This window comes from Gnatocerus cornutus, chromosome 6, assembly GCF_029298725.1.
Source record: "Gnatocerus cornutus isolate USDA-ARS CGAHR chromosome 6, icGnaCorn1.1, whole genome shotgun sequence".
In the NCBI taxonomy this organism is placed as follows: domain Eukaryota; kingdom Metazoa; phylum Arthropoda; class Insecta; order Coleoptera; family Tenebrionidae; genus Gnatocerus; species Gnatocerus cornutus.
This window is the reverse complement of record NC_142238.1, coordinates 10,699,322-10,726,139: the sequence shown is the minus strand read 5'-3', so window position 1 is coordinate 10,726,139 and position 26,818 is coordinate 10,699,322. Positions and strand designations below refer to the sequence as shown.

General features: G+C 34.0%; 5 protein-coding genes across 5 annotated transcripts; 3 read left to right on the top strand and 2 right to left on the bottom strand.

Moving 5' to 3' along the window:
• Positions 1 to 4,093: 4,093 nt before the first annotated feature.
• Positions 4,094 to 5,709, bottom strand: LOC148172824 (odorant receptor 70a-like). Its single transcript, XM_088039799.1, has 6 exons — positions 5,092 to 5,709; positions 4,828 to 5,044; positions 4,676 to 4,775; positions 4,525 to 4,629; positions 4,309 to 4,468; positions 4,094 to 4,263 (listed from the first exon to the last, which is right to left on the bottom strand). The coding sequence occupies exons 1-6, from the start codon at positions 5,630 to 5,632 to the stop codon at positions 4,094 to 4,096; spliced, it is 1,293 nt and encodes a 430-aa protein (XP_087895925.1). The 5' UTR covers positions 5,633 to 5,709.
• A 2,919-nt stretch (positions 5,710 to 8,628) lies between these two features.
• Positions 8,629 to 11,057, bottom strand: LOC148172823 (odorant receptor Or1-like). The gene is made up of 7 exons (XM_088038912.1): positions 10,461 to 11,057; positions 9,703 to 10,246; positions 9,436 to 9,652; positions 9,292 to 9,391; positions 9,138 to 9,242; positions 8,932 to 9,087; positions 8,629 to 8,879 (listed from the first exon to the last, which is right to left on the bottom strand). The coding sequence occupies exons 2-7, from the start codon at positions 10,241 to 10,243 to the stop codon at positions 8,832 to 8,834; spliced, it is 1,167 nt and encodes a 388-aa protein (XP_087895038.1). The 5' UTR covers positions 10,244 to 10,246; positions 10,461 to 11,057; the 3' UTR covers positions 8,629 to 8,831.
• A 5,461-nt stretch (positions 11,058 to 16,518) lies between these two features.
• LOC148172822 (uncharacterized) lies at positions 16,519 to 16,997 on the top strand. Its single transcript, XM_088038914.1, has 2 exons — positions 16,519 to 16,712; positions 16,768 to 16,997. Exons 1-2 carry the CDS (start codon positions 16,626 to 16,628, stop codon positions 16,933 to 16,935), a joined length of 255 nt encoding a protein of 84 aa, XP_087895040.1. The 5' UTR covers positions 16,519 to 16,625; the 3' UTR covers positions 16,936 to 16,997.
• Positions 16,998 to 17,036: 39 nt separating this feature from the next.
• On the top strand, positions 17,037 to 17,666 carry LOC148172821 (uncharacterized). The gene is made up of 2 exons (XM_088038913.1): positions 17,037 to 17,318; positions 17,366 to 17,666. Exons 1-2 carry the CDS (start codon positions 17,151 to 17,153, stop codon positions 17,615 to 17,617), a joined length of 420 nt encoding a protein of 139 aa, XP_087895039.1. The 5' UTR covers positions 17,037 to 17,150; the 3' UTR covers positions 17,618 to 17,666.
• Positions 17,667 to 23,559: 5,893 nt separating this feature from the next.
• On the top strand, positions 23,560 to 25,819 carry LOC148172820 (uncharacterized). Its single transcript, XM_088038606.1, has 2 exons — positions 23,560 to 23,718; positions 24,143 to 25,819. Exon 2 carries the CDS (start codon positions 24,151 to 24,153, stop codon positions 25,642 to 25,644), a length of 1,494 nt encoding a protein of 497 aa, XP_087894732.1. The 5' UTR covers positions 23,560 to 23,718; positions 24,143 to 24,150; the 3' UTR covers positions 25,645 to 25,819.
• The last annotated feature ends 999 nt before the right edge of the window (positions 25,820 to 26,818 follow it).

Genomic DNA, 26,818 nt, shown 5'->3' with positions numbered 1-26,818 from the left:
GAAGTTAAAACCTTTATCCCGCAGCTTTCAATTTAATTTTAACGGCATTACGGGTCGACTAAAGTTAAGGACATGCCAAATTTAATTATTAACATCCACGGCAAAATGGCAACCCCTAGTCCTGCCATGTTTCTCTCAGTGACCGGTAACGTCACAATAATAATCCGGTCTTCCGCTCGAACAATTTCCAAAGCTGCAATATGTCTTCAGATGTGGATAGCAATTTAATTACAATCTATATGTTATAATTACGGGAATTTATAAAGATTTAGCCAGGGTTGTTTGGTTATTAAAACAGCCTTGGTAGATCTTCCCTCGTATTAAAGCTCCTCTGTTTGATGTTTATTGCGGTACTTACTAATATGAACCGACCAACCAGAAGTTATGTGCAAGCAGCCATAAACGAATTTAATTTATGACTTCCTAATTATTTGCAAATAAGACGGTAGACGAACCGAGCTTTGTAATGGGTGGAAAAAATATACCGGGCGGTGACGATTAAACTTTCCCTTTGCCGCAAATGTATCAAAGTAGCACTCAATAAATTGAAATGTTTTTACGATTTTGGAACCAGCAGGTTTCGAGAACAGGGAAAGACGCAATTTCGCGCCCCCTTGTTGAAATCTCCCCCATTGCTCCACCCTATCTGACCCAATTCAGGATATTGCGCAACACTGCATTATATGTGTGGTGTTTGCTCCAACTGACAAATCACAATAAATCTCTCGAAATTATAAAACGTAGATGAGTTTAATAAAATCTACAATGCTGTAGAGGCACTTCTGCAATGCACACTGCAGATGCTGCAGTGGCGCAGAATTCTTGACAAAAACGAATCGAAACAGAAGTCGGGGAAGGCATTTAAGGGTGCTGACTCGAACTTCTTCGAATTATTCAATCTATTCGTTCTCGATTGGGCCATCTGCATCAGCTTTATGATCACTTTAACACCCTACAAGTGTTTCATATTGCGCGTTTTGCGTTTCATAAGATCCAAAAGCGTCTTCGCATCAACGTGCCAAATAAAGAAAACAGACAATGTACATGCGACACACTGAATAAGCAATTTTATTTCATGGGGTGTGAAAAATCAAATCATTCTGATTGAAGCGTGATGGGGATCTTATCGAGGAGAGCTTTTATATCGAGTTTTATCTATAAATTGCGAAATGCACGTGTGGATGTATTCGAAATCACGCACTAGAGGCCAGGACCTGCTTAAAAGCACCGGAGCTCTTATCCAAGACTATATCTAAAGCGACTGCCGAATTTACAACTGAAGACTTACATTTCAGGTTTATTATTACTCGGAAAAATAACACAAAATCCTTGTTTTTCGATCCGCTGAATAAATAAGGGAATAACGATTTTAGTATTCGTCACAAGTAAACCGAAATTAGATTCCGAATGTCTAAATTAATAAAGTGAATTCTGCAGATTACATTTTTCCGGAAACTGAGGCAGATAAACGACGGAACAAATTGGGTTAGACCAGGAGCTAATTGCGGAGCTTATCGCGCACTCTGCTAACTCTAACTCAATCCGAATCCAATTGGCTGCCAGCAGAGCATCATTTCATTATTTTCAATGTTATAAATGGGCGTGATTGTACTATGATGAGTGTGTTTGTATAGCTAACCCACACATTTTTTACGTCGCTGTCTTAGCAAAATTCAGTAAAATTCCTTCCTGTAAGAGCAAAACAAACGTTATCATATTGTTAATTATTTCAACGACCCTGTTAGCACAACAAAAGCAAATAAGTAGTCGTCAGTAGGGACGGATATCCCACCGGGTGGCATAACCCTTACAAGTTCAAAGGGCCAGTTGAATGTAAATTTCAATTAGGAGGAAATAATGATTCGGCGATTGTTTGCTGGCATGGTAGAGGGACCGTCTTGAAGTGACCGCAGAATGATGGAGGTGTTTACGGACGTTCGTCAACCAGAGATGCCATGATTAGTAAGCGGTTCGTTCTAATGAATGCCCTGTGAGGCTTCGGGTAACTTCCTGTTCCTGGAGGGACCACCGGCCAATCCGACTCCCTGAACAATTTCATAATTACGTTGTATTAATATCTTAAGATGTCGCTAAGGATACGCTAATCCCGGGCTAAGTGCGCGCCCTCGCGAAGAGTTACGTTCAAGAGGATCTCCCGTTTAATTATGCAATAAGTATGAGAGACTTAACAAGGCAATTAATCTTCCTAGCCATTTTTCATCAGAGATGTTACAAGAGGCAGTTGAAGATTTTCGTTCGGTGAAGACGATACAAGCAAATTGGTGGGAAGTTCATTTTACAAGGATCCAGACGAAATACATTCAAATTATTCTGAGGAGCTCCTAATTGCACAATATAACATTCACTTAAAACATTTTAAGAATTTAAAAAGATCAAAGAAAACAAAGGTCCAACGCATTCAAAAAACAGTTTTTCTGTTTTTGGAAGGCTCTTTACTATGTTAAGCAACTAAAACAAGTAAAAAAGCATCTCAAGTACCCAAAGAAAAGATTCAAAGAAGTTAAAGAAAGTAAAAAAGTAAACTTAAAAAGTTTGGAAAACATAAACAACACAATAGGTACCATAATCTAATTTGGAAACCACAAAAAAAATCAAAATCTGAGGAAGATAAATTGAGAAATTTCAAAAATAAACGGGATTTAAAGGATAGAGTATGAGCGGTCCACCGAACAGAAAAACCTAAGGCTCGATTTATAAATTTGAAGTAGCGGTTGTCGCTGCAGTAGCCGCTCGAAACAACTTTCGCTGCAGACTTGCGGATTCCTTGCGGCTAGCCAATGAAATGAGACAAGGCGTCTTAAATAGTTGTTTTTCATGCAGCATGGGACGATTCTTATTGGATTATTCCTGCGGCAACCTCAACCTAACGACAGCCGCTGCTTCAATTTTATCGACCTTTAGTAAATACATTTTGTGTTATTTATTTATAGGTTATTAAGTAACAATCGCTGACTAAAATAATAACAATTTACAACTGTAAACTTGTCTTATCAGTGACTAATCACCTAATCAGACATCAGCCTGTTAGAATATACAATTTTCCTCGCTGTTTTAAATTTAAAAACGCAAACTTTAGGTCGTTGCCACGCGAACTTTAACGACGTGTCCGTTTTATTTATTTTTACAAACATGTTAGCTCACAAAAATTACTTTACACGAATACATACATTAGTATAATTAGTTATGTACTTTTTATTCAATTTCGTTGTACTTTTCTTGTTGTTTCCCGCCACATCAGTAGCCTGTTTATTTAATATTTGCAATCTCCGTTGAAAAAATGGTTGATTGAAAATTTGTTTATCGAACATTTATCGTCGTCTAAAACCACTATTTACATTGTGCAAATCAAGTTTGGACGCTGTCAGACATACATGTTTGAAAACAAGTGAATAAAGCGCAAATAAATTGTGTTACGAACGTAACGAATATTTACCAACCCTTTGGCGAAATGGCCATGGTTGGACGTTCCGGACAAAGGCAGACGTGTGATTGTTTTGTCAATTTGTAGTTGCCTGAGCGGTAAATTAGATTCATCGATTATTTGATTAATATGTTGCGTTCTACAGTCTACAAATTCAAGCAGTACACGACATCATCATCGATTATCCAACACGTGGAGAGAAAGTAAAACAATTTCACTTACAAAGAAACTAAAGAATTTACCGGGAAACTTTAACAAAGGCCTCAATAATATCCCATGCCGTTTCGATCTAACGGTCGACTGATCAAGACAGCTCCATAAATAAAATAAGATTAAGCAAAGGCAGAAATGGACACGAATCAGCCATTTATTCGTAAATTAATATCGCATCGTTGACAAATTCGTTCCCAAGATAAAATCAACGGTGCAGAACCAACTATTGTAGCGTCCTTGTAGACCGCGTCTCCCTTATAATTGGCTAATTAATTTTCCTAAATGAACCCCCGTGACCGGTACTCTAAGACAAAGGATGATCATCATGGTTTTTTGTCGCAACCATAAATCGACGCTTTCAAACCGCACGGCACTACAACTGTCAAGCTCAACGGTGGTGAATTTTGATGAGTTAAACATTTTTCCAAGCTATAGAATTTATTGGGGATGAGGTGTTATTGAAAAGAGGTCGATGAACGTCTGTAGACCAATTAAAAGAGTTTTTATTAGTAATATGTAATTCAGAATACATTTTTTTTTGTGAACAGGTAAGAAACAATTTACATGTTTTTTAACAAAGCTATGAGAGAATAACTTGTTCGAATAAGCTTAAAGAAAACACTTAAGATAAAAGAAATGTTAATCTAACTGACTTACTGTTACATACAAGTTGAAACCCAAATGTATCACTTTTCCAGCTGTAATAACCATAGGTCTTTTAGAACGTTCCATTATTATAAACAAAAATTTTCGAGTACAAGTATCATATCGGTACCAGGGTCCTTCGCAAATTGCATCAATGAAACTATCATTCTACAAAAAAATATAATATTATATTTAATAAATTTAAAATAAAAATTTATATTTACTTCTACGGCTAATAAAGTTCCAAACAAACAATAAAAAAATGTTTGCAAAGCTGTGACACTGTAGTAGTTCACACATTTAAAAAAGTCCAGACTTGGAAAGGGGGCCTAAAACAAAATTGTAACTCTTTGGCCTTAAAAAAGTGTTTCTTACAAAAGACATCCCAGTAGCACATGTGCATAAAATAATTACACAAACTACAATTTGACATAAAATGCTCCAAGAAAAACACTCCTCGTACTCTTCAATAAAACTTAAACAGCATAGAATAAAATCAGTGTGCAGTAAAGCATCAACATACTTACTGAAGAATATCATTGTGAAGATCTATACAGCGAACTAGTACCTTGTGAATTTTTTCGAAGGGAATTATTTCCAATTCATTCTCCGTCCCTTCCTCTGTAAACTTATGAAGATTCCGAAGATTGTATTTTAAAATTTTCAACTGTGTGGTTACATGAAAAGACAAAGTGGCAATTAATGCATGAGGTACTGTGGAAACAGTGATGCTGTAAGTGTTAGCTGAAATTTATTCATTTACTTATAATAAAAATTAAATTTTCTGTTACCTATCATGATGAAAATAAACGTTGGTAAAAAATACAAATTGTTTGAGAAAGGGTCATAAGGCAGCCAAGCATCCACAGGCAGGCTCGAACCAAATGACAAAAAAGCAGAAATAAACCAAAAAATCAAAGCAGTTGGCAGCATGACTAAGATGAAGCTACAAGTTTTACTGCAAATTAACACGCAATGCTCGGTGAGTTTTCTCTCGTATTCATCTTGTGGTTTAAAGCGGGGGTGTCCAAAATGATTTATACATTTTTTCAGTTTTTCTCCGTCTGTAAAAAACTTAATTATTTGTAGCGACGTCATTCCGGTGCCTTCTACGAATACGATCATGTAAAGTGATTCCACAATGTCTAGATTGTCTTGCAACATCAGTGGGATAAATGTTAGTATCACCGGTATAACTTGTAAAATTAAGTACATGACGAAAAAAAATACTTTGCGAAAAGTTGATGGTTTGTCTGCAGGATAAATTCCCATAAATTTCATGACTGTGAAGGCGCTATGATAGCTTTCGTCGATTATGGTTTTCTCATCCATTTAAATTGGCTTTCCAGAAATAGCTAAAAAGTTTTGTTTGTATAAGTTTGTTCGTTACTCAGTAACATTAAATTAGGTAGTTTGTGAAAATGGTGGAGGCGCCGGGATAATAACGTAACAGTTTTACCTTAAATGTTTTTTTCCAAGTTAATTTCACTTGAAAGAAAAATAAACAAATTGTTCTTAACTTAACACAGCAACTTCTCAACTAGAACAAATGTTGGCAACTGGACAAAATCCACAGCATTTTCCGCTTTTATAATGTTTATAATTGTAAGTTTGATGACACAAACTACACCGCCCATTGTAAACGGAAGTTCTTATATATTCATTTTAAAACGATTTCAAAGCAAAATATGTGCATCTATTATTATAGAGTTAAATAAAAACAATGCAGGGAATGGGCGGCAACAATAATAATTAAGTATTCTGAAAGGAAAAAATAATGTCTGATGGAAATGCTTCTTAATAATTTATGTAACAAATTTAATGCTTTTAACATAAAGTAATTTTAAATCATTAAGTTGAATTCCAAACTAATTATTTCTTTTAAATCTGCACAAAGATGTGGAAAGTGTCCCGACGTGCTCTGACGGAGATTGCAGACTTATTTTATATACTTTATAAAATTTAGGCACGCTTCTCCAAAAAATCAGGACAAAAGCAATGGTTCTATTAATTTGCGTAAATATCTATGCCTGTTTTTGTAAAATTATTTATATTTATTTTAGCAGTTAATTTCGAGATGAGTTTCCTGCCTCTTCTGTAAATTTGAAAACTTCTGAATATTAGCACTTACATCAAAGATTATAATTTCTCATTCTTTACAGGAAAAATATAAATAATGCGATGGTTTAACAAATATTAAATTTATTTTCTAAATTACAAAATAAATAAGTGCAGGAAGAATGAAATGAATTTATTGCAGACGGAATGCCATTGAAATAGAGTCGATGAACGTCTGCTGCTTAAGTTTTTATTGGTGATATGTAACGGACGATAAATAATGTTTCCTATAATTTTTATAGCGAAAACAAGATTACACCACTTAATAATAGCTGCAGTACTGTACGACTTTTTCCATCCTTAATAGCCATTAAGTTTTTTCGAAAATCCCATTAAAACGTTTTGCGTTCGACAAAAGTGCCATGGTTCTTCGCACATTGCATCGATGAAATTATGATTCTACAAGAAAACGATACTTATTAAACCTTAAATAGTTTACATTTACTTCGGCTATCAATAAAATTACACACAAACAAGAAAAAAGTGCAAGAAAGGCTTTAACTGGCAAAGTTTACACATTTAAAAAAACCCATTCAGGCAAAATAGACCTAAAACAAAATTATATTTTTTTCACTCAATAAAATTAATCACTCGTACAAAATATATTCCAGTAGCCCACCCAGCAGCTTGACGTAAAATACACCAAGAAAAATATACCTCGTTCTTTTTAATGAATCTTTTTTACAATGTAATTAAATTAAAGTACTAGGTACACCAGAATAACTACTTACTAAAGAATATCATTGTAGAGATTTATGCGGCAAACTAGTATCTTCTGGACTTTTTCCTTGGAAATTACATCAAATTCATTCTCCATTGGTTCCTCTAAGAATTTACGAAGATTTTGTAGATTAAATATCAAAATTTTTAATTGTACCTGTATAGTAGCATAAAAAGACAAAGTTCTAACTAGCGTATAAGGTACTATAAAAGCAGTAATGTTGTAATTGCTATCTAAAAAAAAATCACATTATTTTTACAACAAATTAAAGTTTTCTATTAGTTACCTATCACGAAAAAAAAATGGGTTGCATTAAAAAACAATGACAAAAAAATTGAAAGAAACCATAGAGCCAAAGCCGATGGATACGTAAATATGACCATACTGGAATTGCTAATCATCACGCAACTTTCGATGTTTTGTGCCTTGAAACGGAAATCTCTAAAATAGTTCTTCAGTCTCTCTCCGTTGGTAAGACAGGGTATTATTTGCAGAGATGTCATTGTTGTAGTTTCTACGTAAACTATCATGTGAAGTGCCTCTAGGAAATTTGGATTCTCTTGTAACATCAGTATGACGAGTTTTACCACCGAAACGTGAAAAATTAAGTAAATAACGAAAAAAATTACTTTCCAAAAAATTGCTGTTTTTTTTGTTCCGATAAAATTCATAGCAAAGGTGTTCTGATAAGTTTCGTTAATTATGATTTTCTCATTCATTTAAAAATACCTTGAAATACCTAAAAGTTAGGAAGTTAGCTTATTCATTGCGATAGAATTAGTTTTTTTTATCAAGCTAAGACAATTTTCAAATTTGTGTAAAAAAAAGTTTTACCTTAAATGTATGTTTTCCAATCAAAGTACCACTTAAAACTAATTCACCTTATCTAAACAGCGCAAAATTTCACAAAATAAAATCACCGCTCACACAAGAATCACACAAGAATCTAACCTTACAGCTAGAACACTTGTTCTATACTGGAGTAAGTAAGCAACTTTTGCGTTTTTATAACGTTTATAATTAATAGTTAGATTACCAAAAGTGTACCTCTCAAAGTAAGAAAAAAAAGTTTCTTGATAGTCATGTTAAACCGACTTCAAAGTAAAAAGTTGATCTATTATTATGAAATTAAAAAAAAACAGACAGTAATGAGTGGTAATAATGACTATTAAGTATTCTAAAAGGATAAAATTTCGAGTGATGTAAATTCTTATTAATTATTTACGCAGTCGGTTTATTGCTTTTTGTAAAGCTTTAAGCCGAAATTAATGATTACTTTTTAATGTTCAGAAACTATAGAAATTATACCCAAAACGTACAGATTGTCCTAAAGTACTGTAGGCGGGATATTCTGCCTGTATTATGAAAAATTTGAAAAAAACGTGTTTGCATATGAAATTTTAACACATAAACCGAGCGGCTATCCGCTTTTATGCCATAATTCTTTTATTATAGGCAATAATATGCTCAAAAAATGATTATAATTAGATACTAATGAATGTTTCTTTATTTCCTACCTGATTACAAGCTAAAGGAGAAGTAAATTCATTTCATGTGTATTGTGATGCTCAAAATGTACAATAAATTAATTACATTATATAAAATTCAATGATATTTTTTATTGGCACCGTATTCTGCCAAAATGACCAAAAATGTGTTGGCTTAATATTACACATACGTGCTGATGGAACACTACACGTTCTTCAACAGAGCGATGAGAGAATAACTTGTCCGCATAATCTTAAAAAAATTTATTAAAAACAAAGAAACAATTTTAATCCCATACACTCACTGATATGTACAGTTGAAAACCCAAAGGTACCACTTTCCCAGCAGTAACAACCAATGGCTTTTTAGAACGTTCCATCATGATAAATAAAATTTTTCGTACTCTACAATCATAACGATGCCATGGACCGTCGCAAATCGCATCCATAAAACCATCATTCTATAAAATAAAATTATTAAACAAATCAGAGACTTTTTATTTTAATTTACTTCTGCAGTCAGTAATGCTCCAAAAAGACAATAAAAAAGAGTTTGGAAGCCATTAAAACAATAGTAGTTCAAACATTTAAAAAAGTCCAAGCTGAGAAAAGGAGACTAGAACAACAATTTTTAGAATAAATTTTACATCAAAAGTGTTACTTACAAAAGAAAGTCCAGTTGCGCATGTACATAAAATAAGTGTACAGACAGTAATTTGACACAAGAAAACCCACGAAAAACACGCTTCATACTCTGTAACAAAACTTAAAAAAACATTTAATCAAAACTGTCCTAACAATATACTCACTAAAGAATATCATTGTGGAGCTTCACACACCGCACAAGTATCTTGTAAGCTTTTTCGAACGTAACCACCTCAGTTTCATCCTCCGTCGCTTCCTCTACAAATTTATGAAAATTACGTAAATTGTATTTTAAAATTTTCATCTGCGTAGTTGCATGAAAAGACAAAGTTCCGACCAGTGGATCAGGTATTGTAGAAACTGTGATGCTGTAAATGTTGGCTAAAAATCATCAGAATTACATTTGTAATCAAATTGGTATTTTCCTTCACCTATTATCAAAAAAATAAGAGTTGCATAAAAATACAATTTATTTGAAAACGGGTCATAAGGTAACCAAGCATCTACAGGCAGCTTCGAGCCAAAAGACAAAAAGACCGGAATAAACCAAAAAATCAAAGCAGATACCAACATGTTTATAATCAAACTTGAAGTTTTGTTGCAAATAGCCACGGAATTATCAATGAGGTTTTTTTCGTATTCGTCCTGTGGTCTGAAGCGAGGATCTCCAAAATAGTTAACACATCTTTTTAGTCTCTCTCCGTTGATGAGGAACGGTATTATACGCAGAGCAGTTATTCCGGTACCTTCTACGAAAACTATCATGTAAAACGAATTTACGATGTTTAGATCGTCTTGCAACATCAGTTGAACGAGTGCCAATGTCACCACCAAAACTTGGAGAATTAAGTAGACAATGAGACAAATTACTTTACGAAAAGTTGATGGTTTGTTTGAAGGATAGATACCGATAAATTTCATGATGGTGAAAATTCTGTGATAGCTTTTGTCGATTATGGTTCTGTCATCCATTTCCTAAAAGAGTTAAATTTTGTAAAGTTCGTTTTTCAATTCTTACACTCAGAATAGTTGTGCAGCAAAATTTGTAAAAGCGCCAATTCGTTTAAAAAACATTGTTACTTAAAAATACAGATAACAATTAATTGTAAATAGTACTCCTAATAAATAAAAAATAATAAATAGAAGAAAGTCAAATGAACATTTTTAGTAAAAATTGTTATTGCTTTACCTTAGATAAATGTTGAAAAATGAAATACCTTCACGTAATCGCACAATATTCAGAAAAAATCACCAACACACTGTGGCTTTTCAACTTCACCACATTTAACAGACTGATAAAAAAACACAATATTTTCTGCTTTTATAACGTCCATAATTATTAGTTTAGTTACATAAACTGCACCTCCTATTCCAACACGAGCTTCCTAGATATTTATTTTAAATCGACATCAAAGAAAAATATTTACATCGACCTGTTATTATAAAATAAAATAAAAACAATACAGTACAGTGGGTGGCACCAATAACAATTAAGTATTCTAAAAGAATAAAATAATGTCGACGGCTGATGTAGATTCTTATTAATTATTAACATACCAGTTTTATTGGATTTAACCGTAGTTTTAATTAGTTTAAAGTTTTAACAATGTTAGTACAATGTATTAGATTGCCAAAAAGAGAATTGCGAATGACTTTTAAACTAAAAAAAAATATAAAATTTTTGGGCAGAAGTTATTTTTTTGGTGACTTAAACCTGTCATTGAAAAAAATATATCTTATTTAATATTTAATAAAATCTTATAAAAAAAATTAAATGGTTAATTCCAGTTTAAATTGTTTGCAATAAGATGTTGAATCTAATGTAAAAGTTTGTTGTTAACACGCCATGAAAAAAATTAAGTCGACCTCAACAAAAATTGAATTTTGAAAATTAACCGTTTTCAGGCTACAGTTTCGGCTTCTAAGTTCTAAGGTCTTGACAATAACTGATTTCTGTCGTGAATAATTTGCTTCTTTACACTCTTATATAATAAATATCTGTTATCCCAAATGCACTAATAAAGTGATCTTTGTTCACTCATTTAAGATAGATAAAGTACTCTATTACTCTCCAGAGACCATACAGAATTATGCTGTATTTCCATGACAACAACGCAGTCATAGCTTTCTAAATGGTAAAAATTTGTCACTGCTGTCACTTCTGTCAGTTTTTTTAATGCTTTAGTTGCAACCAACAGAGGCTTTGGATAAAATCTAGTATTATATTCGATCTACGATCTCGAGATTAACTGATTTTTGTCGTGAATAATTTGCGCCCTTACACTCTTATACACCGTGGTCCACGAGTGATAATGAGCCTGATTAAACTCAAACTGCAACCCAACATACATTTTCATAGCTGTCGTAGATATTTGAAATAAACGTCAAAGTTGACAAATTTTTCAGAACAATCTACTCACGCTATTATGCCTTTAATTTATGAAATTTATGAATTGATGAAGTTTTAGCAATGCTTTTACCTGCTTAAGGGTTCAGAGATTCCACATGCAATTAGAAACTGTCTTGAGTGAAAGAATTTGTCGAAACTCTGACAGCTGTCTTATTGTAAATATAAATTTGGCAACGAATGCTATGAAAATGTATGTTGGGTTGCAGTTTGAGTTTGGTCAGGCTCATTATCACTCGTGGACCACGGTGTATACACCATATTTCAACTGAAATTGTGGCCCCAATTTTGGCGGCGACAGGTGTATGTAAGTGCAGAGTGTATCTAGACAGCTAGTGATTTTATTTAAAATTGGTAATGGTTTAAAGAGTGGGAGAGCTGTCAAAATTAGATTGGTTACAATTATTGACATTGTTTGTCAAATCAGGAATTTGTTGAAAATGCAGAAGATTTACGTTTCATTCAATGCAAAGAGAATAATAAAGAAGTTCGATTATGTGCTATGCGTGATCTTCGACTTTAAAAACAAAAATTATAAATAAAACACTTGTGTTTTTCCGAATTTTACTGTGAGTTGACCGCTTTGGATTCGTTTAATTGCTCGTAAGTTTAGAAATAAATCAAGTGGAACTAATGAATAAGTTTGCATAAAAAAGAAAAGACGAGATCTCAAAACCCAAAGATTCTTTTTGTTTTATGTGCAACGGTCGGCAATTATTGATATCTTAACGTAAGAGTTTTAATTTAAAAATCTAAATAAGCCGAGTCATAATTTACAAATTACTTGACCCAGTGCATCTTCTTATCAAAAAGCGGAAATAGACTTGCGAGAAATCTCGCCTGAGTTTCTGTCACAGTGCTGTTCCTAATGTAACTACCTCTGCAAGTTGACTCTCTGGAACTCGCGGAAGTTCTCGCGCGAGCGATTTTCTCTCCAGTGTATACAAGCATTTTTGATCTTGCTCAAGTTCTTCAAATTAGGGGTCTGTGAGTAATTGGAAAAGCCGGAACTCACCAGATTCTCTCGAGAGAAACTTGCAATATTTATTGCAAACAGTGTAAACACATAAGCAAGATCTCGCGCTAGAAGTGTCGTAAAATTTTCTCCAATCTATTCCAAGCTTTAAAGTGTTAAAAACTGACACGATTAGATTAGGTTCAACTACAACTCGTTTGCTGTTACATTGAGGGGTTTCATTACATCCAACCTAAAGTCACAATATTAAGACAGGAAAAGCGCTTCATGTAACGAACAACATTGACGATTCATAAATCATAAATAATTTCTGGTTTCTGACATTGTCAGGTTGATGTATTTGTCAATATTTCTGATATCAACAACAAACCCAACAAAAGTAAAAATGTAACTAGGTGATACAGTCCTATACACAATTTCGTGTACAGTCCCAAAATTTGGGCATGTGTTGAAGTTTGGACCATAGATTCAGATGAAATATGGTAATAAATATCTATTATTTGTCTAAAATGAGTAAATAAAGTACTACTTTATTAGTGCATTTTGGATAAAGCAATTTTAGATCAGATATGAATGTTCAATTTGTAGACCACTCTGTTTATTATTGACAAATTATTTCACTTCAAACAAAAATTTCTCAATCTAGTCAACTAAAATTTATGTCTGGAAATAAGATAAACTTATTCAAAAAGTTCAATTTAAGCAATGATTTTTGAACTGACTGAATTATGACCATATTAGATTGGTGGTGCGGTGCGCTATAAAATTGGTGGAGGCGCCAAGTTTGTTTTGCCCAAATATAACAATTTTTCAGTGCTATATTTTACGTCCTTACAGAAACAAACATTACATAGCAAAAAATCATAATTAAAATTAAGTAAAAGATTTTTAACTGAGAGTTTTCTTCATGGTACAATAACGTTATACGTAGAAGCAGTTTCATTTCAAGTTTAAATAAAAACTAATTATTCTTTTTTAGTATGTTCAAATTATAAAGTTTGTTTTTTTCCAATATAACTTCAAAAGAGTCTTACATATTCTCTACAAAAAATAAAATATGATCCAATATTATACTTATTAATTATGCATGCAAACATTATTATTTGGCTTCATAGCTAGGAGCAACCTCATGTCTGTAAGTTTAAGTTAGCTGAAACTAATTATTTCTGTTTTAATTATGTATACACTTTAGCGAATTCCAAGTAGACACATTGAACGGTAAAATCAACATTTTCTTTATTTTGACTGCAGCAGTTCCTTGAAACGTGAAATACGAACGTTACAGCAGCACCGTTTTGTTTTAATACAACCTGCAAGTATGTTTTGAAATAGTTTTTCTATTTCTAATTCTTATTCCGGTAGTGTTTTCCTTTTCGATTTAAATTTAGATTACTGAAACTACCATCGAATCAAACTCCGATCACCCCAATATCTTTATACTCCGCTTAAGTCTGTCTAATCGGCAATTTTCAATGCTCGCCTTCGCTACTCTATAACTTGGTGTAAATCCCGCCTCCGGCGACATCTAGACATCGTTACTTTGCATGAGATCAGGATCGTTACAATCTATATGCTTAAAGGTTTTCCAATTTTGAAAATAATCCTAGTGACTCCGCTACCGAAAGCTTATCTCTAAGAATATGTTTCCCATTTCTGGGACATTGTCAATAAGTCAAGCTTATTACGATGCATAAATCGCTAAAGGTCCATTTAAGACGGAACCAATAACATTCTTAAGACGGATGTTCCTTCCTATTACCCTCAGATAACGGCAACAAGCCACTAAACATGATATAGTAAGGGGCGGCAGCTTAACATATCGCGACTTGGATATTAAGTTACCTACAAAAGATCACAAGTGGGATTGGTTGCGAAATTTATGGGAATTGTGTGTGGAAATTATTTCGTGTTTACGGACTTTCCCAGAGTTAACGGAGGGAAATTTTAAATCCGCCTACTGCTGCTTTAGGTTTAACGATAAATCACAATTTTCTGATAGACGAGAGCCAGTGAAAGAATAAATTGCAGCGCACTAAACACTTTTTACAAAATTGATGAGATTTATTAACAAAGAAACCAGAAATTTATATTATAATAAAAGTAGAAACATTTCCGATTTTTTAACAAAAAAACGTTTTGTACTGTTTATTACAAACGTAAATATTTTAAAGGCTTGATAAGAGACTGACCGTTATGTCGTTTTTCCGCATAATACATATGTATACAAACTTTTTCATTGTCTTAAATTGGTATTTAAGCAAAGCTGGGAAAAACAGTTTTACTTTTTGTTGAAAAATCGTGCAGTTTTAATCAAAATGAAATTCTTGTTGGCGTTGCTGTTACTTTTAGTTCTTCTAAGTGTAGTCCTAGTAGAAGGTTTTCACAGGCCGAAGCATGTAACTTGGAAAGTACTGGTAATATAACAATATCGAATGGGTTGATTTCAAGTCGACCTGCGACATTTGCTCTAATTACAGTAAAATTTTGCATCACTGAAATCATCCCGTGCATTTACTTCCATTTGTTTCATTGTTATAAATTGTTTTGCAGAAACTGGGCAAAGTGGGTTGGAAACGTTCAAAATTCTTCTAAAGCAGCGGAACGAAATATTCAAACATAAGAAAATCAATGTGTGCGACATAAAAATCTAGTTTGATACTTCTATATTTTCTAATTTTTCATGAACTTTTATTGTATTATTTTTCCCGTACCTATTTATATACTACAGTTATATGTATTTATCGCTTGTGGTATAAAATGTACAAAAAGTCAAAAAGAAAAAATACGTATTTTAAATATTTTGGAAAACAAAATTAAAATTCACTTTTTTTACAATGATAATTTTGACTGAAATGTAGTTTATGTGTTTACTAGGTCAATGACAAAAAAATGAACAATAGGATCTTGTAAGAATTAATGAAAAGTGTATATTTAAACCTAAGCAATAAAATTGAGCAATTGTTTTCAAAGAATAACAATCTTATCAACTGTGCTAAAAATGATTAATATTTTATAGATGTTTCTTTTTTTTAATAAATTGTGTGTAAATATCATTGAGTTGTTACTGATACATATTTCTAAAATACAATACATATTTCAATGAAACATCAAGGGACTTCACATCTATGTCGCCATTATTTACACTTTTATCGACAAAAACCAAGTATATAAATGAGATTTGCCAGTAAAGGAAACCAATTAATTTAAAGAGTGAACAGAAACTTGATCGAAATGAAACTCGCAGCGACAATTTTGTTTGTGTTTTTTATTCTACATTTATTTATTGTAAATAGTGACGCTAAATGGAAAGGTTGGAAAAAACTGGTAATGTTTACTCTTTTAAATCCAATTAAGTAATTAATCTTGAATTATTTGCAATTTTTTCCGTAGGAAAAAGCTGGAAAACATGTTATCAAAAATGCCGAGGAAGGACTGTCAGTGGTGGAAAAATATGAAAAAGTGGTAGGAAGGAAATAACGTATATCACTACAAGATGACTAAAGCGGCAACTTATTATGTCTTATCAAAGTAACTGAATTACGAATAAAATAAAGTTTCCTTTAAAAAACTGATAAGTGTATCCTGTTTAATGACCTGTGTGAGTCAAGTTTTGGCCTGCGGTTTTTAGCATAAATAAACATTTTGTTGTGCAATTTCGAGGATACCAGAAACAAAAAAATCGTAAAATCTGATGTTTTTATAAAAACCAAAAACGATTTTTATAGGAGTATACCTAACATAATCTTTATCAATCAATTTAGGTTAATAAAATGTATTTGCCTTTAAAACAGATGCATTTTTAATAAGGAATTCCAACTAAAATTATAATTTTTAGTCTTGCAATGTAACCTCATTTCCTATTAATCATCAATCGGATTTTTCTGTCTGAAATGCTTCATATAAAAGAGACCGCCTTTGTTGAAATTAGTAGTTAGTCTTCAGAAGCAACAACTGATCTACAATTTTCCACCATGTCAACAAAAGTTATTGTGTTGCTCACCCTCCTGAGTTTAACTCAAGTTTTTGGAGCACCAAAACCAATCGATTGGCAAGGACTTGTAAGTTTTTTATAGAAATATACTCTCTTTACTGACAATAAAATAATTATTATAGGGACGTAAAGCACTTAATTTTGGAAAGCAAGCATTACCAGTAGGTTGCCAGTACTTGAATAGTCAACAGTATCCTCAACAATTTCCTCAACAATATTACTATAGAAATCCGTATCAGTACCCTCAATATAATCAACAGGCTTATCCGTACCCCCAAAATAATTTGTAATATTTTGTTTTGCAATTAATATCAGAAGGAAATTTTTTAATAAAATATCTGTATTTCTTTAATTTTTTAATTACTATCCATAAACAATAATTACAATTAATTAGTTTCAATTCGCAAAAATAACATTTCTTGTGGTTAACCCAAATCCCGGAAACATCACTTCCATCTCTTACATAATTCCAAATCAAAGTTTTTAGTATAACATTGACCACACTATGATCTTCACTCGATTATTATTTCTTTTCACCCTAAGTGTGTTTATTTGTGCACTTTTACAACATGCACAAAGTTATTCAATCCAACAACCCGTTCGAAGTGACGCCATTGTGACAAAATGGCCCCAAAGTGAAGACATTCCGGAAGATAAACAACCAGGATGGATGGTGAGTGCTAATAAGATCAACCAAAAATTTGATCACCTCTTTTGTAGCGTCGCCAACTGATGAGATTTGGAGAAGTGGCTAGCAGAGTGGGTAATGCAATGGGATCTCACGCGACTAAAATAACATCAGCCATTGACAAAATCTGCGAGATTGTTAAAACAGTTATCCCACTTCTGGCGGCGGTTTGCCATGTTGGACAATTCAAGTTTTGCGCTGCCACGACTCAAGCTCCGGATCAAATTTCGGATGCTTTGAATCCTTCGAGTTTGAATTTGGATGAGCCGGATAGAAGAAAATGATTATCTTTATCAATTATTCATTGTAATAAACCGCTTTTTACGTTCTGAATTTGAATTTTAATGTTGCGCTGTACCCAGGAAGGTACAAACTCCAGGGAACTTTGAACTGCTTGTGTTTCTACAACTCCCCATCCGCAACTATGACATTCCCGGAGAATTTACTTAAACGGCACAGGACATTAAAATCAGCCCCCTTCTTGTAAGCACAAGTCGCTGTTCTCTGTTAATGTGTTTGTCAAGTTGGCAGATTACAGCATCTGCAAGCATCACAAACACCTCATTTGATGTATCTAAAGCTCGTCGTCAGCATAGGCAGAATATGTGTGCTCTGTTTATACCACATCATCAGAACTGGCGTTAATCAGAGAAGTGCTTCGATCTGAATACTGATGTAGCTCAATCTGCATAACTGCCGACTAATAGCACCTCACTGTGGTCCCTTCGTTCACCTATTTATTGCCGTGGAGATACTTAAAGACATTAGTTGATTGAAGCGGTGACCAAATCGGCGTCAAAAACTCGGCAGAGGTATCCATGCAGCTCTTCCCGCATTCAAGGCATATATCCGCAATCTAGATAATCTAACGTGCGGAAACGAGCTCTCAATTCAATCAAGGCCCATTCTGGGGCGTTCGCGGACCGATGCGCACTTGTGCAATCAGTGGCGGATCAGCGCGAAGGATAGCCCACAGAATTGACTTGATTTTCACTGTTATGAAACGTTTGTTGGTCAAATCTTATGAAGAATTGATTATAATTGAAGATTTCACCGGTTAAACGTATGACAATTTTAAAGACGACTGTGGAAGACCGGTTTCCACCGCGACGAACCGCCCCTGCGGGCAGAGAGCGTCCATCGCGGACCCAAATATGGAAGAAAATGGAAGAATGTACAGATAGCGGTAGCATTAGCATATAATCTCGCATGGTCGAATCCGCCTCTGTGTACATAAGCTCGTGTGTTCTATGAAGTTCAACTAACAACATTTATTTAACTTAGAAATTATACGCACCAGTCTATTCCATCAAAGCTCTTGGCTCAGTTCATTTCTTAATGGAATTATCGCGATGTAATGTTTACCCATCGCGGCAGACCTACTCCTTTCGAAAACGGCACTTGTCAGGACGAGGGAGAGATTCTTGCTTCGTGTCGTTGGATAAATAAACCGTTTGCTCCAATCAACAAGGGTTTTAATTACGAGTAATTAATGAAATGACATGGTCCGATTGGAACCGAGTCGACGCTTATTTATTTCGAACTGCTGACGGAAGTGTTTTAACTAGAGATGAATACCGACTTTGCTCTTTAATCAAATGTTAAAAGCCCATTGTACGCGACACCTATAGAAGCGAATGGGAGTTTTGATTTGTCTGGTTGATTAACTCCCAGTTAAACGGAAAGGAGTAAGCAGCTATTCATTCATCGTGATCAATAAAATTAGTAAAAGAATTAAATTATAGACCTCCAGTTAGGTTTATCTAAAGTTCACTAGTGGGGTCTAAAAACACTCAACTTCACATACTGGAGCCACATCTGCGTGTAGTCAATGGGGTAAAATAAATCCAGAAATGTTTCGCTTAGAAACAGCTCCAGTTCGTGCGTTATGCAAATTTGATGTTCCAAGCTCAATCCGAGGGAGGTGTTGTATCAAATGAATGTTATTTAGTTGTACATGTCACACGTCACCCGTTTTCATTACATGTCACAGTCAAGGTGTAAGATCATTAGTTTCCCAAAGGAACCTGATCACTTCCCTTTCCCATTACAGCCCCACGATAAGATTTATAATATTCTTTTCAGTGGATTTCTAAAAAGTCATTCTTGACTGATGTTGCTGTGTAAACACCCCCCACATCAAACCAAGTGGTTGTATTTCAATTAATGTAATAAGAAGAGAAGTGGTTGGCTCCCAGAATATGCCGTTGTGGAATGTTAATATTTCTCGTCTGTTGAGGATTTCAGTTTAAACTTTTGAATATTCATTGAAGTGTAATTAAAATATTTTAATGAGAAGGAACGCGAGTTGCAATACAACACTACATTTGATGGATTTGAACAACTTTATAACTAAGTGCGTGTTATTGTATAATTATTCAAATTTTGCTTATTCACTGTAGAGAAACTGAGTTGTCCTCAGAGTTGTCGCTTTTTAATTGGAGAGGCACGGAACAGCGCGAGGTTAATGGTTTCAAACCAACTGACTGCAGAAATGCATTAAATTGATATTAAAATGATTGTAATTTAACATACCAACAAATTTTTACCCCGTTTCTAAAGATATTAATTAGAGCTAAACTGCTCTATTCGTGCGCACTCTTTAATTTAAATGCAGAGGGTTAAAAGCGCTCTCGTGCATGCAAATTTCCTCTAATATTTTCCACGTATAGGTGTAAATAATGTAGATGGGAAAATCATGTAATAGCGAGAACTAAATTTCGAAACATGACGCATTTAAAGAGTCACACACTGAGCTGGATGTCAGGAAAAGTGAGCGACGTTGCTGATTTGCATGTAGAGAAGAGAAGGTTGACGCTTGACAAAATTATAGCACACGATTAACATGGCGTTTTAAATTCAATTTTGAAAGAGTGAGACGAGGGACCTTTCGAAATTGATATTAAACTTGCTATTTATGCAGCCCCTGTTGGTATCGAGCGCAATTTTGTCTCATCAATGGGGACGTTTTTAAAGCGGAGGCATATCTAATTTATTTTCAATTTAACTGGACTTGAGCAACCGTGTGTGATTTAATTAAAGCCATTCGTGATTATCATCAAACGTTCTCGTTCACCCAAGTTCTGTACTCTACATTAACATTTTTATTAAATGGAATCGACGTCAAGAACAAAGTCGATTTATGGTTGGCACAAAGTTTAATAAGATGTGCTTTTTCTTTTGGACTAGGTAGATGTAAAGTTTGCTTATCTTTACTAACAAAAGTTTCATTATCTGAAACGTTTGTGTTGATCAAAGTTATTTTCTTAATTAATTTTTATTTTGACGTGTAGTAGTTATTGGCCACAACAGATTACACAGCTGAACAGTTGATAATGAGAGTTAATAAGAAAGTTTCCAGCTGTCAATTGATACAGCCTTGCACATGGCAGTGCAATTTCCTCCCAAATCTTACGGTCGTCTAACTGTGTGTCAAATCCCAACTTACAAGTTCTCTGCAGATGTGTTCATTTGCAAGCTTGTCTTATGTTTTACACCCCGTTGATATTTAGCTGAAACCAGAGTCTAGTGGCATTATGAAAAGTCACTCGAGCTGATTCGCCATTTCAAATTCCTTAATGTAGAACAATTGTGTTCAGAATAACTAACTTTTCCGAATGTTGCTGTTGTGATAACGACAGCTCGCTCCGGTTAAAATAATAGCAATCTTATTTAATAAGAGTTTCTGTTGTTTCCTACCTTCTTAATTCGTTACGTTATAGCATAAATCCAAAATAATCCCTTGGAGTGTGATATAACACTTATTTTTTAGTGCACTTCACGTTACTCAGCATGGTGCAAAAAACTAGCGAAATTTAATATTTAGAATGAAGGCACGAATAGGACTAAACCAACTGACCTAGTTCCTTTGGATGCACCACCACATCGGTGCCAGGAATGCAGTTCGCGCATAGTTGCATTGCTCTACTTCATTGATAGACAGAAAAAAACTGCTGAAATAGGTCACAATCAAAAACGCGAAATTCGATCGTTTGGTCTGGACGCTGCTAAAATTAATTGAATATTATTCTAAATTCAGAACATTTAAAACAGTTAACTATTTTATTTAGGAAAATACGTAGAAGACGTTTTTCGTAATTTTTATTAATTTTAAGGTAAACATAAAAAATCCAAAATCCTGACCTTACTCGGCGCCACTGATATGCACAAAATAACCTTAACAACAACGCAGAGCATTTTGTTTGTTAATAATATACCTATGCATAGTAACCTCAGTAACCTTACTAATCATTGGCGTATCGTGAAAATTGGATTCAATTTTATTAATTTTTTTCTTAAAACAGAGACAGCAATTTAACGTAATTTATTTTAAAAAACGTAACCTGCCATCCTTCTTCATTTACAATAAGCTGTAATGAATTTTTTTCTGCTTCTATTTCAAAATCACCCTGTATTTATTTTGTTTTCTTTGGTTTTACTTAAATACTCACCTAGAAGGTATTTATCAAAACTCTGTTGGAAATACAACTTAATAATAAGCTTTCTAAAGAACTAAAGAAGCCACCGCTTTACCTAAAACCAAAAAGGGAAAAAAATATGTAAAACTCATGAATTATTTCATCGATTTTTTGTTATGTGCATCATCCAGCAGACTAAAACGTTAGTTTTGTGACCCATCATCAAATGCTTCGCTCTCTTTCACCATTACTAGTGACAAAATTCACACTAGTGACAAAATTATTTAAATTTAGGCGATTTTTAACACAGTGAAATGCGATTATTTACAGTATTATAGAGGTTCTATAATAAATCTACAATTCGCTAAATTAAAAAAAATAGTTATTTGGATCACAAGGTCGGAAAATGCTTTTTTGGAAGTCAGTGAAATTGCGAAAACTTCCAAAAGCATTTTCGGACGTGTGATCCACACTATATTGGAGGCCAACAAAATTTAAAAAATCAAAAAAAAAAGATTAGTGAATTTTACTCTGCCAGTTTGCTGCGACTAGGTTAGAAAGCAGACTTCAGACTTCTTCAGAAAACCCCTGTCCATTAATGACAGCGCGATACTAAAGCTTTAAAATTTTTCATGTTCAAGACGATCGATTATAAAGTTGGTATGCGGTTTTAAAAGTAGACCCGATGCTTCTACACTAGTTTGTTTACTTCTTTATTGTCGGTAACCCCAAATTTCCGTAAACTATTTTTCGTTTAACCGTTTTTTAATTTTCAACACATGATAATCTTGCGCTTTTCCATTTTTAAATTGAGTTATTAATTTTAAACTCGGTTTAACTCTTTTTATTCTTTTAAAGTCAACGTGATTTTCCTCCATCCGTTCATTGTCCCTGAATTGTCTATATCAAAATTTATATTCAGAGCAAAATTCTTGGTAGCCATAATCAAAAATTTATAATAAATATCTAAAATATTAGATAAAATGTAATACGAGGCAAACAAATTAAACAAAACTGTCGGCGCGTGACTGGTTTTCTGAAGAATTCCCGATTGTTCTCAAGAAAATTTGAAGCAATAAACAAAAAATTTCCGTCTTAAAAATCCGTTTTTTGGCTTCCGTGTTCGCGTTGAGCAAGTTTCAAGGTATTTTTAAAGAGTAATTTTACCGGGACCGTCAAAATTTTCCATAATGAACAGGATTCCGGCTTTTACAGGATCCGTTTTACTGTAGTTTCCTTTTTGGAGACCTAGGCCGCCAAACGCCGTTTACATGTCTCCAAAAATGTTAAAAAAGGACAGCGGCCTAAAACAAACATTATTTAATGATTTTTAATGATTTTCCAGATTCTAAAATGTAACGTCTGCGGAAATTATATTCAAGCCTACAAAGATAGTTGGAGTGCCATCCTACAAAGAGTTTGATGTAGAATCGTTTTGATCTCATTTTTTTTCTTTAAACTAACACGATTTGTAAATAAAATGTGATAAACTCATAGCGTGCAAGTTTTTTATCGAAAAAGAAACGAAGCGCCCTCGATTGAGAAGAGCAAACGAACATATTCCCATAAAGAAAACTCCTTTTAAATTATTTTAATTATTCTAAATTATTCGATATTTCTTTATCTAAATTTATTGATTTAATTGAAAAAACGTGTCGATATGCTGATAAAAATGTATTTCTTCCATTTTCAGTTTGTTTTTAATGACAAACCTGAAATAATTACGCGTTTGTTAAATAATTTTGAAGAAATTTATTTATAGGGTTATCCATCGACAACTTTCTATACGCAACGATATTATTAGTTGCCTATGGTAAACTGTCAGTTAGTCCAAAAGTATTTTGTTTCGGCTGTGAGAGCATTTTCTGCTTATCTCTCCCTTCCTCGACAAGCAATTGTGCAAAAGTGTCTGGCAAGTAACAAAAATTGACCTAACCTCTTTAAGAGTGCCATCAAAGACTTACCAGGTGAGATTATTTAACTGTGATTCATCATAGAATTAATTCCATCACGATGAATATAAATACGCATATTTTTTCAAAATTGCACAATCAGTTTTATAAAAACTGATAACCTTTATAGCAATAGATGTAGGTTTTTCCGGGTTTTTCAGTTTTATGTGAAGACGAAAACATCCAAGATAAAAAACTGTGAACACCAAACGGACGGTGAGGTTATTTACCATCGCCAGACGCTTAATATTATCAATGTTTAATAACAAATGTAGTTTATTGAAACCAACAAAATTATTTGCATAAAAAATCCTACAGGTCCTTCCTATTACATTACTGATAGCATAATAAGCTTAATAAGAAGGAAATGCAACCCAAAATACATTTTCCAGAGTACCCTGATGGTGCTTTACCACAACGTTTGTGATTTATTTTCCAGGTTTCAGCATGTTGGCCCCACCCGAAGCCTTGCCCCACCTAAAATGCAGCATTTGCAACAAATATTTGTCATATTTCCCGATTTCGACTGCCCAGGATACAAAAAATCCGATCTGTGGCCGATGTTCCGATCTCATGGGCGCCGACAATTACATCCGGGATACAACATACGAAGCCTTGGCTACATTTATAAAATTTCCTTGTATATACGCTCCGGAAGGTTGTGTCGAGCATTTAACACCCATTGAAATACCATCCCATGAAAAAAACTGTCCCCACAGATCAGTTTCTTGTGCCTTGGAATGCGTGTGGCAAGGATCCGTAAATGAACTGCTAAATCACGTTGAAGACTCACATCCTAATTCCATAATGAGAGACGGTGAATTCGAGGTGAATACTTTAGGCTCGTACGAGGTGTACAATTTTGTGAAACACGGAGACGAACTTTTTACAATGAAACGAGTGTATGATTCTACAAGTAAAATTCTTCAATGTTCGTTGTTTTGCTACAAGTTGCTGGACCAAGTTACGGAGTATTTTTACGAAATCACTATTTATAATGCTACTAGGAACCTGTCGGTGAAGTTTCCAATGAAATCTGCTGATACTTTCCAACAAGAGAATATTGTTGAAATCGGCGTTGAGAACGTGACGAAATGCCTAGATGATCCTTTAGTTATGATCGGATCTGTACGACTCCTTACAAAAGAAGACCAAAACCTTGTTGATATTGCAATGAAGAAACCAAATCCTGAAATAAATCTAGACATGTTATCAGAACTGGAATGTCCTGTTTGCATGGAATACATCATTCCTCCCATCTACCAATGCGTCACAGGACACAGCATCTGCGCGGATTGTAAGAGTCAAATTAAGGAATGCCCCTCATGCAAAGGAGACATCAAAAACACACAGAATTTCACCCTAGAAAAAATGGCGTATCTAATAACGTATCCTTGCAAATTTGCGGAATATGGTTGTGACTTCGCTTCGAAACCTGGTCAGATCAAACAACATCAAAAATTCTGCCCGCTTGGACCGAAATTCTGTCCACTACACGATTACGAAAAGTGCAAATGGAGTGGAGCCCAGAAAGACATTTATTCTCATGTGATCAAAAAGCACCACGATAATTTGTTAGAAATTGATAACATTTATGTGTTTCTCAACGATGGGTACTCTGCCGCGGAGGACCACCAATATTATATCAAAAAATTTGCTAATGCGATTTTTATATTACATTACAAATATTCACAGAATTGCTTCTATTGGGCTATGCAACTGCTGGGACCTCCGGAGGAAGCCAAAAATTACAAATTTGAAATAGATATTCAGGACCAAAATTGTAACAACCAGAAAATGTTCATACGAAGCACCTGTGCATCTTTCAAGGAAAAAAAGGACGCATTTGCTACAGTGGGCGAGTATGTCTTTGTAACATTTGATCAAATTCGGTCTTTTATTGTAGACCAACTGAGTTACACTATACGTGTTAGCAAATAAATTTATCCTGATTAACCAGAGAACGAAGATGCCATAATGCTTTTATTATTTTTTACGTTCTAATTGTTTCTAGGGGGAGTTTGTTTATATCGCAAAATGTTTAAATTTTATTTCATTGTATTATTTGTTTTGTGTTTAAGAACTGTTGTTAACACAATACATTATCCCTCTAGAACTCATGAATTTCTTTCGACCACTCAAATTACCCGAACGGTGACATAACCGCAGTAATAAATTGCCGACTAGTCTTTTTTGATTTAGTGTGGTATCGGCAAGATTAAAGGTGTATTTCCCCTATTCTCGGTTCCTCAACATGTTATGAATTTGGCCCGGTAATTGAATTTAAAGCCACGGCGTGAAGTCTGGGTGATCTCAGATCAAAGGCACATTGTGGCCCACCCCTTTACAACAGCCCTTTGAGACGGTCGCTCTTTGCATCTAACTTGGCAATATGTGAAGTACTCTTATCGAATAAACCCTACTTATCTAATAAGATAAGTAAAAACTTCCACGTGCTACCATTCTACAAGGGAATAAGTTATATAAGTATTATAACGGTATCATTATTTATTTTGAAGAGAATACAATGCTGAAATGTACTATAATATTAACACACATCTTGAAAACTAAAACCATCACGAAAATGAAATATTCATATCACTACTAAACGTTCTATGAGCGGAGAACGTTCCCTTTTCGACGAGTTTCTTGATTTGCATATTACATCAGCTTACACAAGCATGTTTATTCATGGAAAAAATTCTCTTGTCTCTGCTTTCATCTTTAATGCGTATTTACATTCTCAACTGCATGCATACATTAACTTAGGGCTGAAACTTCGATTTTTGCCTGTCTTGGTAGCACGAAATGTTTTTTGGCCGGCGCATCTACCATTTTTATCGTGTTTATTTTCTCCGGCTGGTAAAAACAAGACACTAGACGTGTATATTAAAAATATAATTTGAGAAAAGGTTCGTTTTTGCTGAAAGCTGGAAAAATCCCTTAAATCGTACATCTAGTGCCTGAATATTTAATTAGAAGTAAATATACTTTCCGTTTATTTGCATGCTCCGCAAACGATGCTGTTATTTCAGTGGCGCATAATCCTGAAACAACCTAAAGGTGGGCACCGCAGAAACAGTTTAGGTAACAAAGTGCACTTACGAAACTAGCG

Bases quoted from the DNA above. Each gene is read 5' to 3' on its own strand.
- LOC148172824 (XM_088039799.1), bottom strand. From the start codon at position 5,632: ATGGATGAGAAAACCATAATCGACGAAAGCTATCATAGCGCCTTCACA. The intron at 4,776-4,827 runs GTAAGTATGTTG...ATGCTGTTTAAG, and splicing joins CTTCACAATGATATTCTTCA to TTTTATTGAAGAGTACGAGG. The intron at 4,630-4,675 runs GTAAGAAACACT...ATTTTGTTTTAG, and splicing joins GTGCTACTGGGATGTCTTTT to GCCCCCTTTCCAAGTCTGGA.
- LOC148172823 (XM_088038912.1), bottom strand. From the start codon at position 10,243: ATGGATGACAGAACCATAATCGACAAAAGCTATCACAGAATTTTCACC. The intron at 9,243-9,291 runs GTAAGTAACACT...TTGTTGTTCTAG, and splicing joins GCGCAACTGGACTTTCTTTT to TCTCCTTTTCTCAGCTTGGA. The intron at 9,088-9,137 runs GTAAATTAAAAT...TTTATTTTATAG, and splicing joins GAGCATTACTGACTGCAGAA to AATGATGGTTTTATGGATGC.
- LOC148172822 (XM_088038914.1), top strand. From the start codon at position 16,626: ATGTCAACAAAAGTTATTGTGTTGCTCACCCTCCTGAGTTTAACTCAA. The intron at 16,713-16,767 runs GTAAGTTTTTTA...TAATTATTATAG, and splicing joins CAATCGATTGGCAAGGACTT to GGACGTAAAGCACTTAATTT.
- LOC148172821 (XM_088038913.1), top strand. From the start codon at position 17,151: ATGATCTTCACTCGATTATTATTTCTTTTCACCCTAAGTGTGTTTATT. The intron at 17,319-17,365 runs GTGAGTGCTAAT...CCTCTTTTGTAG, and splicing joins ATAAACAACCAGGATGGATG to CGTCGCCAACTGATGAGATT.
- LOC148172820 (XM_088038606.1), top strand. From the start codon at position 24,151: ATGTTGGCCCCACCCGAAGCCTTGCCCCACCTAAAATGCAGCATTTGC.